The sequence below is a fragment of the Dufourea novaeangliae genome, unplaced genomic scaffold (genome assembly GCF_001272555.1).
Source record: "Dufourea novaeangliae isolate 0120121106 unplaced genomic scaffold, ASM127255v1 scaffold9, whole genome shotgun sequence".
Taxonomy (NCBI): domain Eukaryota; kingdom Metazoa; phylum Arthropoda; class Insecta; order Hymenoptera; family Halictidae; genus Dufourea; species Dufourea novaeangliae.
Window position 1 is genome coordinate 20,321 of NW_015373879.1, and position 13,794 is coordinate 34,114.

Genomic DNA, 13,794 nt, shown 5'->3' on the forward strand with positions numbered 1-13,794 from the left:
ACGCACGACGAGATACAGTGTCAACCGTTGCAAATAAATTGCGATTTTAACAGTGTTCTGGTCGTTTATTGCTATTGCCACTGACAGGAGATTAATCTACGTTCTTTCAGCTACAAGTCGAGTGCTTGTTCAACACAAATGTTGTCCATATAATGTCGTGAGACCTGTCCAAATATGAAGTAAACACGGAGTGCTTAACGTAGCCCACTGACCTTCACGTATGTTTCGGGGTTCTATGACCCCACGTTCTGACCACACAGGGTCCCTTGCGCCTCCACCGGGGGTTCTATGACCCCACGTTCTCACCACACAGGGTCCCTGGTGCCTCCACCGGGGGTTCTATGACCCCATGATCTCACCACACGCGGTCCCTTACTATCGCTGTAAGCAAGATAGAAAGTAGAAACAGATGGCTCGAGAATCTATCGGTGTAAGCAAGGAACAAAGTGTACGACGAAGAAACGGATTGTATTTCAAACTTTTATATCATTATAATTTAGATGTATATTTGTATTTTCCAATAAACGTTTTGCGCGTGGCTAACGCCCGTTTAGGTTGCTTCTGTCTATTCCAAATAAAAAGGAAATGTAACGAAATCTTTGATCGTTTGACTGTTTTTTATTGAAAAAATTATGAAACAATATACAATTTACAATGGTATTTGTATCAATTTAGTAACAATTGCCTTAAATATTACTTATATATAATACTACTTAATATAAAGGCACAGTTTTCGCGTGGCTGACACACACTCAGGTTGCTTCTATCTTTTTTGAATAAAAAAGAACATAAATGATTATTAATGTATACGAGTGATACCCTAGTTTAGATTAAAATTTGTAGGAACTGTGAAGAAATCCCAAAATGGCACCTATTTGTGTATTGGGATTTCTTGACAATTCCCAGACATTTTAATGTAAACTAGGATATCAAAAAAGATATAAGCAACCTGATTTTGCGTCAGCCACGCGCAAAAACATGTTCTTTTTTTTCTCTGGACGGTAATGTTGCCGGGAAATGAAGAACAAGGATTGCACAAAGAGAACGACAGCTTTATTCACTTTATTGTCTAATGACGAGAGAGAAACCAGACGGATTTTAATTGACAACATCGATAACGAACTGGCGTCCATCGGTTCGCCTGGGTTACATCTTTCTTCTCGATTTTTCTTTGACGAATCAGACACACATACGCGCGCATAGAGGCGTTATCGTCGTCGTGTATCAAGGCCTTCCCGTGACGCAACTGTGCACAGTGGCAAAAGTTTCCGTGTATAGGAGACGACAGATCGCCGCGTTATTGTCGAATGACATCTCGCCCACTTTGAACTCTGGATTCACCGCGACCTGAAAACATAAATAATCGTTCGATTATTATTTACCCTCCTATCCTATATGGTATCGCGATTGCACGTCCCGACTTCCTCCCCTCTGACTAGAATTTGATGGACTCAGGGGCCATTTATTCGCGTTCGATGGGGTAATTTTCCAAACAAGAAAGAAAGCAAAAAGTTTTTATTAACCTTAAACGTGTATTGTCCTGGCGGCAGTTCCGATATGTCGACCCACTGGCAATCGATATTATGCTTGTACACGTCGCTGCAATTCACGGAAATTCCTTGGTCACCGTAATTGGCGCATTTATACCTGAAATCAGGAAGAGTGGGTGAGATGGAACACCGGTCGTCATTTAATTGGCTCACCAATTAGAACCAGAGAGAGAGAGAGAGACCTAGTACACCAGGGGTACGATACGATATATACAAGGAGCGAGACTAAAATGTTTTCGGTAACGAGGCTAATTGCCGTTTATACTACCTCGGCTCCACTCCGGGCAGGCATTGATTGTCTTCCAGGCAGAACGACGCCTTGTGCCCCTCGGCGAGCCTGGTCCCGTTCTCGGCGAACACGTCGAACGTTGCGAACACCTCCATCGAGTGATAATGCCTATCGTTAACAAGCCGTAATGCGGAATTAATGATCACCGTCTCCTCCTCCACGACCACCACCACCACCATCATCATCATCATCATCCCTCTGAGTAATCTCGACATGGACTGTAGAATCTCTCTATCTCTCTCTGTTCATGGATTAAGAGGACTGGACAGTCAGATTTGATAAAAAAAAAAGTAAACTTTTCTTTGGGAATTAATTACAAGGATATAAATACAAATTCTGACTAGTACGTTTGGGCAACCTTTATTAATACTATTAACTCACCCGAGTTCTTAACTGTTCCAACTCCATTCTTAAAAAAATTGAGTTAATCTAATTTTTAACTCACTCAATAAACTTAATATGTTCAAAGAATACAAATTCACCATAATATAAGGAAAATTCAACCTAGAAAACAACAAAATATTCTTTCAAGTCCTAACACCGATACCTTGAAAGTTTGTTTTTCTTAATGGTTCTATCTGCCTAGTCCCCTTAAACCTTCCCTTGATCCCGAGAGATAGATAAAGTCTTGTGGAACACAAGGGAGTAGGAGGGGGAGGGTTTCTCGCGCCTCTAATGCACTTTATCTTTGGAGGGCGAAGAGATAGGGTAAACGACGGGAACTTGTTCCCCTGTCATTTTTGCAACGGAATATTACTAGAGGTGGAGCGGTGATTCGGGAAAAAGTTGATAACAAATGGGACAGACCATCGTTGCTGGCGAACAGCTTGGAAACTGGCCACGAGGACGCTGGTGGTCCGATATTACTTTTCCTCGACCACCCGTTGTAGGTTTCTATTAGAGACGGGACAATAAGTAAATCCGGTGTTTCTCGACATAAACGGTACAATTTGTTTCTCTAGAAGCGAAGGATACTGTTTTAATTTGTATTCGTGGAGATTTTACCTGCACGTTACACCGTTGTTAGTCGACACGAAAATATTGGGCTGATGCACAAATAATGGGAATTTTTCCATACAAAGGCAAACCTTTTTATTTAAACGGGAAACTAATTTATGTAACCGAATAGGTATTTTCCATTCTGTGCTGTGTAACATATCACTCTAACAATTTAACAATAATAACACTTTGAGAATTTCCATTACTCATACATCAACCTAATATATGTTGCTTAGAAATTTCGAGAAGAAATAGTGGTTCGCTTATCGGTACACCTGACACGATACACCCGCTTTCAGTCTCGAGCCTTTGTTCGAGCGTAGTTGCACGTCAACCAGGAGGGAACTTTATCAGGGCTCGTTTCCGTCGTTACTGGTTGAACCAGTTATCACTCACATGTGGCACATGTGCCATTCCCATAAGTGTTTCGGCACCGAGGGTCGAAAGTCCGCGGTACCGGCGTTCAGGATCCTCGCGGTGAACCGCAACAGCCTCCTGGTCTCCAGGTGCCAGTTCTGCGACTCCCTTTGTATCCTGGAAGTAAAGATAAACAGATACCAGCAAGGTATCGATACCTTTACACGTAACTTGTATCGAAAAAAAGTATCGATACCTAATTAGTATCGCATCTACAGTATCAACACCTAGTTTTATCGAAGGAAAATGAATGCAAAGTTCTTGTTTATTAATATAGTACATTAATAACTAACGTGTAAGCTGGCGACGCGACGCAATTCTCCTCCATCGCGCACTGCAACCAGTAGAGTTGTCTGTCTTCCAAATGGGCGGTGCGCATCAGTTCGATGTGATCGAACACCAAATCCGCGATCTCGCGACGACAGACCACACTCGCCACGTTCTCTAATGGTCCTGGAAGGAAGAGACGATTACTTCAATTATGAGAGATTTGTTGGTTCCTTTAACAAACCTTGTTAAAATGACTGGTTAAAACACCCTTATAACGATGGTTAAAATATTACAAACAATGCATTTTCTCAGATCTTTCGTACTTTTATTGTAGTATGAAAATGAAGAAATTAGTTGATTTATAAATCTGATTATTTTCCAAAGATACGTAGGGCATAACCACTCGAGGAGTTAATCTTGTTTTGTCCAAAATAAATTATTGTGCAGACATTTATGTTCTTGTTGCTATCAAAATTCTTCCAAGGATCCAATACACACAAGACGAAGCTTTCTCCATTTTAATTCATTTCAAGATAAAATGTATTTATCCACTCTCATCTTGGGGTTAGAATTTCAATCAAGATAACAGTGGAGCAAGTGTATACATATATATATATATATATATATATATCCTTCATTCCTGAAATTAAATTCAATTCCCGCGGGTTGTTCGTCCGTGTACGTTATTAAACCCCCAATCTGGCCCGAAGAATCCCTCCCCTCTTTCTGCGGGAATGAATTCGATTCCACGGAGAAATTCCTTCGCTGAATCCTAGACCAGCCAGTGTGTGGGAGGGTGTCGTACTTGTCATTCTTTAATCTTGCGCGCCAATTCTCTTGACACTCGCCCGGGCCCTTCCACCGGCAGCCAATTGGCATTCCTTTCCTTTTCAATGAGACCAGGAATCCAACGTGATCCTCCACACCGCCACGAACGTATCGCATCCATCATATCCGTGTCTGTCTCGTTGCGAAACCGCCGCGTGTACTCTAAAATCTCCATTTAAAAGCCGTCACTGGCTTCGAACGCCATTCGTCATCTGACGAAACATTTCTAACGCGAACGAATTGATTCGCTGATGTTCATGCGAACGTACGAGGTAATTTATGTCTCTGGTAATTAACTTAAACTTGCTTGAGTTAAGTAATTTCAGTTACGTTAAATCATTTATGTGACTCAAGTAATTTCAGACAAATTAAGTTACTTAAGTTAAATACCTTAAGTAGCTATGCTTAAGCAAGAATACATGGATTACCCATAATAATCAATGTAATGGACAAAGGGGCACGTCGAGCGTAGACACAAAGCTTAACGAATGGAGAGTGCCCATTTGTACCTGGACAATCCAGAACCTTGTCGTGCAGACATTCGATCAGACTTGTCTCGTTCCCGTGACACTGTACCCCGGTTAAGGCCATGGGGATCCTTTCGCCGCCGAAAAAGTTCGTCTGAACGGCGTCGGAGGCGTAACCGAGACCCAATTGCCGACAGACCACCGCCGCCTCGAACAGAGACCAGCCGTCGCCGCAGACGACACCCCAATCTGAAACGAAATTACACGGAGAACCCCCATTATAAGCCACGGTGACAAACCAGACGCGGTATAATGGAACGTCTCCGCGACCGAATAAAGGTCCTTAAATTATCGGAACGGGTACGAGTCGGAACTCTGAACACTTAAAACAACCGACCACTAGACTAAACTTCAAAAACACAATAACGAATCCAAAGGTGTGTCTTTAATTCCGTTCTTTCGTAAATTTTACAGTTTCTTCAATTAACGAAATAATGTGATACCCTGTGATAACCAATTAACTCTGGCTATGACGAATTAACTCGTCGTTAGAAAACGCATTCTCGGTACAATCAATTTATCGAATACAATTCATACCATTTTCCCCATTTACATTCGAAAACTCGCTTGTCAGTAGAACTCGATCAATTTCGACTTAATCGAGGTTCTACCGTGCACGAAGGAATTCAAGAATCTCGAAGACGAAGGTCGGCCAAAGACGCCCGCTGGCCTAATGGATAACACGAGGCCGTCGATTTAAGCGATCCTCTCGCTCTCGGAATAATGCAGTCTCATTGGTCCCGGGACCAGGAGGGACCATCATCATCGTCGTCTCTCTCTCTCTCTCTCCCACATCAGTTTGTACCTGTGTTTCCTAGCTTGACCTCGACTCTGCCTTCGTTGTGCACGCGTCCACCAGCCAGCCTTATCGCCACTCCCTGCTGATGGATATCCTTGATTCTCGACTTCTCCGGCTTCCTTTTTGGCTTCCTCTTTGACCCTGTCCCCTCCGCCACCTGGGACTGTTGTTCGCGGGCGCAAATTACACCGGCCGCCTCGCTGCTCTCGCAATCGGAAGTACCCCATCCGTCGAAACGACATTTAGAGAGCTCGTCCTCGCTCCCGTCGCAATACACGTTGTCCATCCAGTATCTTCCTGGAACGGTTGCACGTCGACTTGCTTAGTTCCTGTATCACCGATCTTAATCAATTTGCAACCCCTCTGGGGTCTATGGGGTTCGATGGAAGGTACATTCAGGCGATTGTCCGTGAGAAACAGTTGGTGGAAAGTGGATTCGGGTGAATGTCCTGTGTGAACCAGTAAGTGGAAAGTGGATTTGAGTGACTGTCGGATGTATTGAAAATTTTCAATTCGAATATCACACAAAGTTCCTGAATAGTGTTGTGTTGTCGTAACCTTGTGGGTCGAATGAGATAATCTATGGCTCCAAATGACAAAAATTTATCGAATAAACTGTGACAAATGTTGTGGTGTGTTTCATCATGGCGGAAACGATCGTGTTTATCGTGTAGGATCGAGAGAGGAATTATTGACTAGAATGAACAGACAATATTATCTCACTTCTGGCCTGGCCGAAGTGACCGTTCGCCGTCGGTTTAATTGCACCGTCGAAGCCTAATTGCCTGCAAACCACATTGGCCTCCAAGTAATCCCATTCGTCGTCGCACACGCTGCCCCATTTCCCGTCGTGAAGTATTTCCACGTTTCCTGCGCATCAATCGAATTATGAGCTTACAGTTTTCCGGTTCCGTTGGCTAGGGGAGGGGGCAGTAAACTTTACTACTAGCCGCCACGGAAATTATCAGGGGTTCAATTTCGAGCCCGACCGTCGTCATTTCGAGCTTCTGATATGGAATCACGGATAAATAATACGGCCACCATAAACTGGATCACGATTACTCAAGGTCAATATAAATGTATATACAGGGTCAAACCAAAAAAAAAAGGATTCATATCTTCTGGAGTAGATGTAGTACTCGTCGAATGATGGAAAAAAGTCCTAATAAAGATGGGTAAAAAAATGATTATTTTCACAGTTATAAACAATTTTCTTCTCGTATACAACGATAGATAGAACAGAAAGGATTTCTGAATTAACCCCTTTGTCTGACGTTCATCGCAAAAAGGTGACTCATTCGTATTTCCACAATCGTTGCCATACACAATTTCAGAGTTGTTTCACGGAATCCAATTAAAATACAATTGCTCAGCAAGTGTATGATCTATCTTCTCAAAGTGATCCTATCCGAAAGGAAAAGGAAAAAGTTTACAAGAACGAAATAATCGGTCCAAGGAATAAATTGTTGTCGCTAAGAATAAAGAATCGATCGCACTTTTCACGAGGTAATAACGAAACCGGGGGACGGAAGAACGCTGTCAGAATGCGGTAATATACCAAACGGCGTGGCAATAAAAATTGACGCCCGAACGATCTTGGACGGGATTCTATCCCGTTTTACGGTCCAATTCGGCCGTCTAGCGTTCACGACTCCGCGAGTTCTCCGGCTACGTGACGTTTAGTTACATGCTGATTCACGGCGGTGTTGACGTAAATCATCCTCGAGTTGACCCCTTTTTAATCGTCCGTTGCATAACGCATGCAACCACCGAGGAACTGCCAGATAAAACCGCGAAACGTTACGCGGTGTAAAAGCACCCATAGACGATAAGATTTGTAGTCTGTCGTATTGTCTAGAAGTCGTACGATCACCGACGAAGTGTAGGAGTACAGTAAGTTCAGTTAAGCTTGATTGTTTGCTTTATTCGTAAAAAAAGCTTCGGATCGTAAGCTTTCGAGGATCCAGAATTCCCCCGTTTACCTTCATGACCATTTTCCCCGCCCACAAGCTTCACCGCGCCGTCCTGTTTCTTCAGCTTCCGGAAGTCCTTCCTCAGCTTCTTCACGATCCTGGCCTTCTTCTCCCTAGTTTTGTCCCACGTGTTGTTGCTTGCAACAGAAACGTCCACCAGAATCAGTACCACCAGCACACCAAACGAAACGGTCCTTCGATTCAATCTCATCTTTCTCCTCCCGGCACGATCACAACATTATTTGTAATCACGAGCCACGGTAGAAAGAAGGATCGCAAACTTCTGTCGTTCGTCGGGCCAGCTTCACCAGATATCCTTCATCTTTCAGTGAATTACTCTTCTTCTGTGGGGAGGATCACACACACACGCCGACACACACGCACATACGCACACACCCCTCCAACAAGTGGTCGATTCTCTTGTACGCCGTGGAATAAGGATATAATGCGTTAGGATGGATGAAGGAGTTGCCTTCTCATTGAAATCACCGCACGTGTATCACGTTTACCGATCCACGGGCTACTGATGCGTGGTTACGTCGGATTACACACGCAACGCGATACACATTTGCCCTGGTTCCGAAGAACAACCATCTACACGCGCGATTCGCGTACACGCGTGTCTACGGTTCGAGGCTCCGCTAAGGCTTGCTGTCCACTAAGGCGTTTCATCATAGACATTTTGTCGCTGTAGTTCTTCAGTGGTCTATCTCCACTAGTTTCTAAACTGAAAAAACTAAGTTTAAAGATTACGAAGTTTAAAAGCTTGTTGAAAAAAAAGTACCAGTTGAATTTTCTTTGTATTATGGTGAATTTGTATTCTTTGGACCAATAAGACGCACGTAGATTTTAATTGACTAAATTTTTTTTGTAAAGTGAAGTAAAAAGACGCTTTAATGGACAGCAGACCTAACACGAGCACATGGCTTCTTTCTTTTCGCTTGGCACGCTTGGATCATCCGATTGCTATGCGTTCGGCGAATGGGATTACCAGATTTCCGTGGTTGAATGCTAACCCTGTGTCGTCCAGGAACTCTTTTTTCATGGTGTCCCTGGAGGATTCTCAATCATCATCTGATCGATCATCTTCATTTTTTGTTTGTTTCCTGATCTCCCTTCTTTCGGGGATATTTGCGTCCGCATCGTATGTTTCCTAGTGGTCTGAATCACAAATATGAACCGCAGAACTGATTCGTAAAAGGTCTTCTTGTGTTCCGGTTCATCGTTTGGAACAGAAGCACTTTTGTGTTCTTTTGACACATTGACTACCGCGTCAGCCAAATATAGGCAACATGTAAAATTACAAAATTTTCATCGGACGAATGCTAGATCGTTTTGACGAAATCACGGGTCTGGTGGTCATCGTTGTAAGAATAAAATGAAGTTTATGGATACACTTGTGCTCTTGTCTTTTTTTTTACAATCTATCGAACGGACATCGGAGCCCCCTCTTCCTTATAAATAAACTTTGATCAAGTGAAACCCTGGCTGACCTTCTATTTTGCACGTTTATCCGAACGGTAAACCGATTCCCGGATTAATTCGAATCACCTACTTCCCCAATCAATTCCGAGCAACGAGAATCTCCCAACTACATATATTTTTATCCCCGTTAATCCGTATTCCATCGAGCCGGTTTCCAAAGTAACAAACCACCGTTTGATGAAACCTTCAATTAACACTTTGATGTCGGATGACGTATTAGTACGATGCTGGAATATTATTCGTTCGATCGATCCTTGTGCCGTGCGCAAGTTAGTAATAGGTCTTCGATCCCCTGATGCCTTTTCGAGTACAAACGATCGGCCCGACCGATTGTGCAATGACAAATGATACGAGCCGGTGTATCGAGTAACGGAGGTAACCACGACAGACCACAGTGGCTTTCTAAGCTGCGGATCTTTTTCTGCGGGATCGAATCGCCCAGCAGAGATCGTGTCGGGTTCGTCGCCGATGAATGCGCCACAGAACTAGGGTAAATGTCCCAATTACTATCAGTAGTCCTAACTAATACAGTCACCTTATTAATTTTACTTGATATAAACGTAACGTATAAAGCATTGTGTACAAAAAATTTTATTATTAGATTTGGGACTCTGGATTTGCATAAGAAGCAAAGAAATACATGTACTGGTATGTTCCTGGTAATTGAACATTAATCTGGAGAAATGAAAGTGCAATTTCGATGAAACTCTTTTTCGTCTTGCCCCGTACAGGATAATAAAGACTATTGGCTACGATTTTTCTCATGTAAATAAAGAGCTATATAGCGTCGCGTAGCTAAACTCGAGATTTCGTCGTCTCGCAGGAACGGGAGCGTGAATTATTTAAGGAACTAGAGGCAGAATTTCGTAGGTACTGTACTGGTGGAGGAGGAGGAGGAGAGCTCTCGCGACCACAGTGGTACAACTTTTTTCGCCACGTTCTCCACTTGATCGTGACCTCATCGCCGGCAGCCGGGCGAGGACGCGGCGAATAAAAAAAAACCTTATAATTTAAGTAACAGACTGCTTTTGACACGGTTCGTTTCGTGGCGTAACCGCGACGAACACGGCGAACCAATTATCGTGGGTACTATTAGCGAAAGCGGCCCACGGCGAAATTCTTGACATACTTCCGATGTGTATGTATATATGGGGGATGAAGAGGAGCTTTTATAATACGGTTGTTAAGCTCGACGAAGCGAGAAATTACACGAACATACCGTAACGGAGCAATAGGTCAGCCATTTTGTTTTTATCCCGACAGGAAGTTGAATCCGAATTAGAGAAAGGTGTAAAATAGAATTACATGATATTTGGACCAAAAGAGCGGAAATAGAACGGGTGAACCGACTCGGTTGGCAGTAAACACCCCTGAAAAACAACAACCATTAGATTATCGATTAATCCAGATATTTGTTTTCGTTATATAATTTCTCTCGGTGGTATGCACACACACACACACACACACATATATATATAGGAAACCGAAGAAATCGTGTTTACGTTTCCAAATGGCGTTTTTGCGATTCCATGCCAAATTTCCATAAAGAACGGATGTTTGGAGCGGAACGAGTCGCTTGTTTTTCGACGATAAATTATAAAATAATTACAGGATATGGAATGCAGAAAACGATCACGAAAATGGCTAGTCTGTTTTTCTGCCCGCGACAATGAACACCGTAAATCGTTCTCGCGCGCATAATGTAACATCACGACTACGCACGGTCAGGTGAATTATAGTTCCCAATTCCTTATGACCGCAACCGCAACAGTTAATGACACACGTGATCGATTCGCCCCGGATATGCATTGTTCTACGCGTTGTTCCTTATATTGCTCCCGTTTTTACACGCTCGAAGGCGGCATGCACGAGTTAATTTTGTTGGGCATGAGTACATGAGAGTCAGAGCAGCATTGGGACTTAGAGGTCCTTAGAACTTAAATGATTTAGGTGCCCCCGTGACTGCCAAAAGTTTCCGTTTATTTTCATTTTGTCTCGTTACGATAACTTTTGCATTAAAGTATATTTATCCCGTTAATAAATAAACAAATAAATACAATAAATTACGGTCAGAGAATACATTGAATCGTGACACTTGTTTGAATTTCCCGCTCGGCAATATGGCGACGCCGCGCGGGCGAGTATCGCACCCGCAGTCGGTACATGTCCAAAAGACGAACCTGGTGCGTCTACCACGCCCAATCGGATTCGTCCGCGCGTCTATCCGTGTCTCTGTCCCACCGTGCTCTGAAGTGGAGGCGTCGTCCTCAGTGTCCCGACTATGCTCTCCCTCTGTTCCCTCCACCGCCCTGTAACCTCTCTCTCTCATCATCATCATCCGTGGCGGCGGTGCATCGCGGCTCGCTCGTCGAGACTACGAACGGAGCATGCCAGTCAGTCGGTTTTTATCCAGCGGACGGGACGGAGCGTGGCGGGTTTGGCGCGTGTGGTAGCGGTTTCATACAATCTGAACAGTATACGCAAACCGTGGTCCACTAAGCCGCGTTTCCGTGATACAATACGTTTCACCGAGGAAAGATTAGACGGAGGAACGGGTCCGTCGCGGGTAAACCGTGGTTCGTCTACGTCACACGAACGTGACGCGGGTTAGCAGAGGTGTGGTTGTCCGAGGCGGGATCGTACGCGGGTAGAGTGGTGTAGTTAATCGAAAACTGTATCCCTCGTGGGCCCCGCGGGAAGGATCGAAGCTACCAGCGGAGGTGCACACAGGCGGTGTCGGCCATTGCGCTTTCTTCGTATCTCGCCGTTACTACCGCGCGGTGCACTGCTATCGGTGTGTGTTACAAGATTATATATACCGGGTGGTGTACTAACTCCACCGACCACTGTATATGTATACACTGGCCTATCCCCCTTCATGATCCCCCCGAATCGCCCCAACTCCCTCCCTGAGGAAAGCGTTGTGGTAGATCGTTTACACCCGTCTCGTGCGGTATGTACTCGTGAACATCAACTTGTCTTGCCTGGACTCGTGTGCTCCGTGACGTACGGGAACACCACCGTTTAGCTCCGTCGGTAACGGCGTCTCTCTCTATTTCGGTCTTCCCCCGTCCCTCTATTCTCCGCGGTTTTTCTCGTTTCTTTTCCATTCGGCTGATGCTGAAAACACGCGCGTCTCTAGCCTCCCACACACCAACCATTCGGACGAGGATATCCTACGGTTCTAAAGGGTGATGATCTCAATCGTAGGGGAAGGAGAGCTGCTCGCGTGTTGGCTCGCGTGACAGTTTTCGACTGGCGTGTCTCGTGATCATATCCCACCTACAGTCGCACACGTTTCGGGATCACGAGAATATTTTAGGCGGGCTTCCCCCTCGCGTAGATTCTCCGCCGTGTGTCTAACCGTTTCCAAGTTCATGGCCGAACAAGTGCTACGACCTCTCTCTACTCGAGGCCGCCTATTTACATTGTAACGCTGTCACATTTGCTTTCGGTTAAACCTCTCCCTACCCCTATTTCCCCTGGTGGATTCGAAACGTGGGTCGAATTAAGGACAGCTGAAGGACCGTTCGGTAATTCCTACCAGTCCCCAAGCCGCCTGGGCTATACTGCTGGATACTCTCTCTGTTCTCCGAGGTTTGATTTCGTACGTTGATGCACTCGTACAAAGAGTCGTTCTGTCTCTGGTCGAGACACGCGTTGGGCTGCCAGGCAACCACCGATGTGTCTCCCTGATTCGCGAGAGCAAAAGTCCTTCAGCTCACTTTCAATGAACTCGCCCGCGCGCCTCTGCCATCGGCGTTCATTGTCTGTCTTTCTTATTCAACGGAGTCTGTCGAGCCCTCCACTCTCGTTACAACCGTCCTGTGCTTTCTCGTCATTTGCTGCGGTGTCAGACTTCCTCCCCCTTTCCCTCGGCTGTACCGTTAGCGGAAAAATTCGGCTTTGTCTCAGGGGGCGAGGAAGAAAGAACAGCCCCCACGAGGGCATTTCGAGCCAGGTCCCCCCCCCCCCCTCCCCTAGACGACGGTCAGGTATGTACCTTCATTGGAAACTCGCTCGCCCAGGGATACACCCTCCGATGTTCACTCGTATAAAGTCTGCCGTACCAGGGCTCGGTATAGGTTACTACAATTTACATTTTAAATTATTGCAAATGGAAAGCTTCCCTTGTTGGCCGACAGGTACATACTGACGTGGACCAAATATGGGCAAAAGTTGTTGCTTTTGAGTCCATGTGTAAACAGGACAGTTTGTACTCTGCTATAGTTACCATTGATTTCTCAATTTTTTATTTATTTAAGTAAGAATGCGTGTATTCAGTGGTAATTGTTTAATAATGACACACTTAAATCTCAATTCAAGTGAATTAAATTCTGTACCAGTTTACAAATTTTACCCCTGCTCTGTAAGGGACCCAATGGTTATCCATTACACCACAATTACATACAAATTGTCTTGGACAAGTATTACATACAAATTTATTATTCTTCGGTGTCTGTAAATTGCCAATTTCCCTGTTCTGGGTACATCCACCCCCGCTACATTACCAAATTCAGAGAAATTCGAGTTCCCCTACCGCGAGGCAAGTATCCATTAGGGGTGACAGAAATCGTTACACGGAATATGACGTATACGTTCCAGTAATTGCTCGATTCTTCGTTGCTCTCTGCCAGGTATCGAACATGTAGCTACC

General features: G+C 44.6%; 1 protein-coding gene across 1 annotated transcript; it reads right to left on the reverse strand.

Moving 5' to 3' along the window:
- Positions 1 to 1,086: 1,086 nt before the first annotated feature.
- On the reverse strand, positions 1,087 to 8,083 carry LOC107193332 (lysyl oxidase homolog 3). Its single transcript, XM_015582775.1, has 9 exons — positions 7,662 to 8,083; positions 6,403 to 6,549; positions 5,686 to 5,976; positions 4,863 to 5,069; positions 3,549 to 3,708; positions 3,235 to 3,372; positions 1,819 to 1,947; positions 1,524 to 1,647; positions 1,087 to 1,347 (listed from the first exon to the last, which is right to left on the reverse strand). The coding sequence occupies exons 1-9, from the start codon at positions 7,861 to 7,863 to the stop codon at positions 1,225 to 1,227; spliced, it is 1,521 nt and encodes a 506-aa protein (XP_015438261.1). The 5' UTR covers positions 7,864 to 8,083; the 3' UTR covers positions 1,087 to 1,224.
- Positions 8,084 to 13,794: the final 5,711 nt, after the last annotated feature.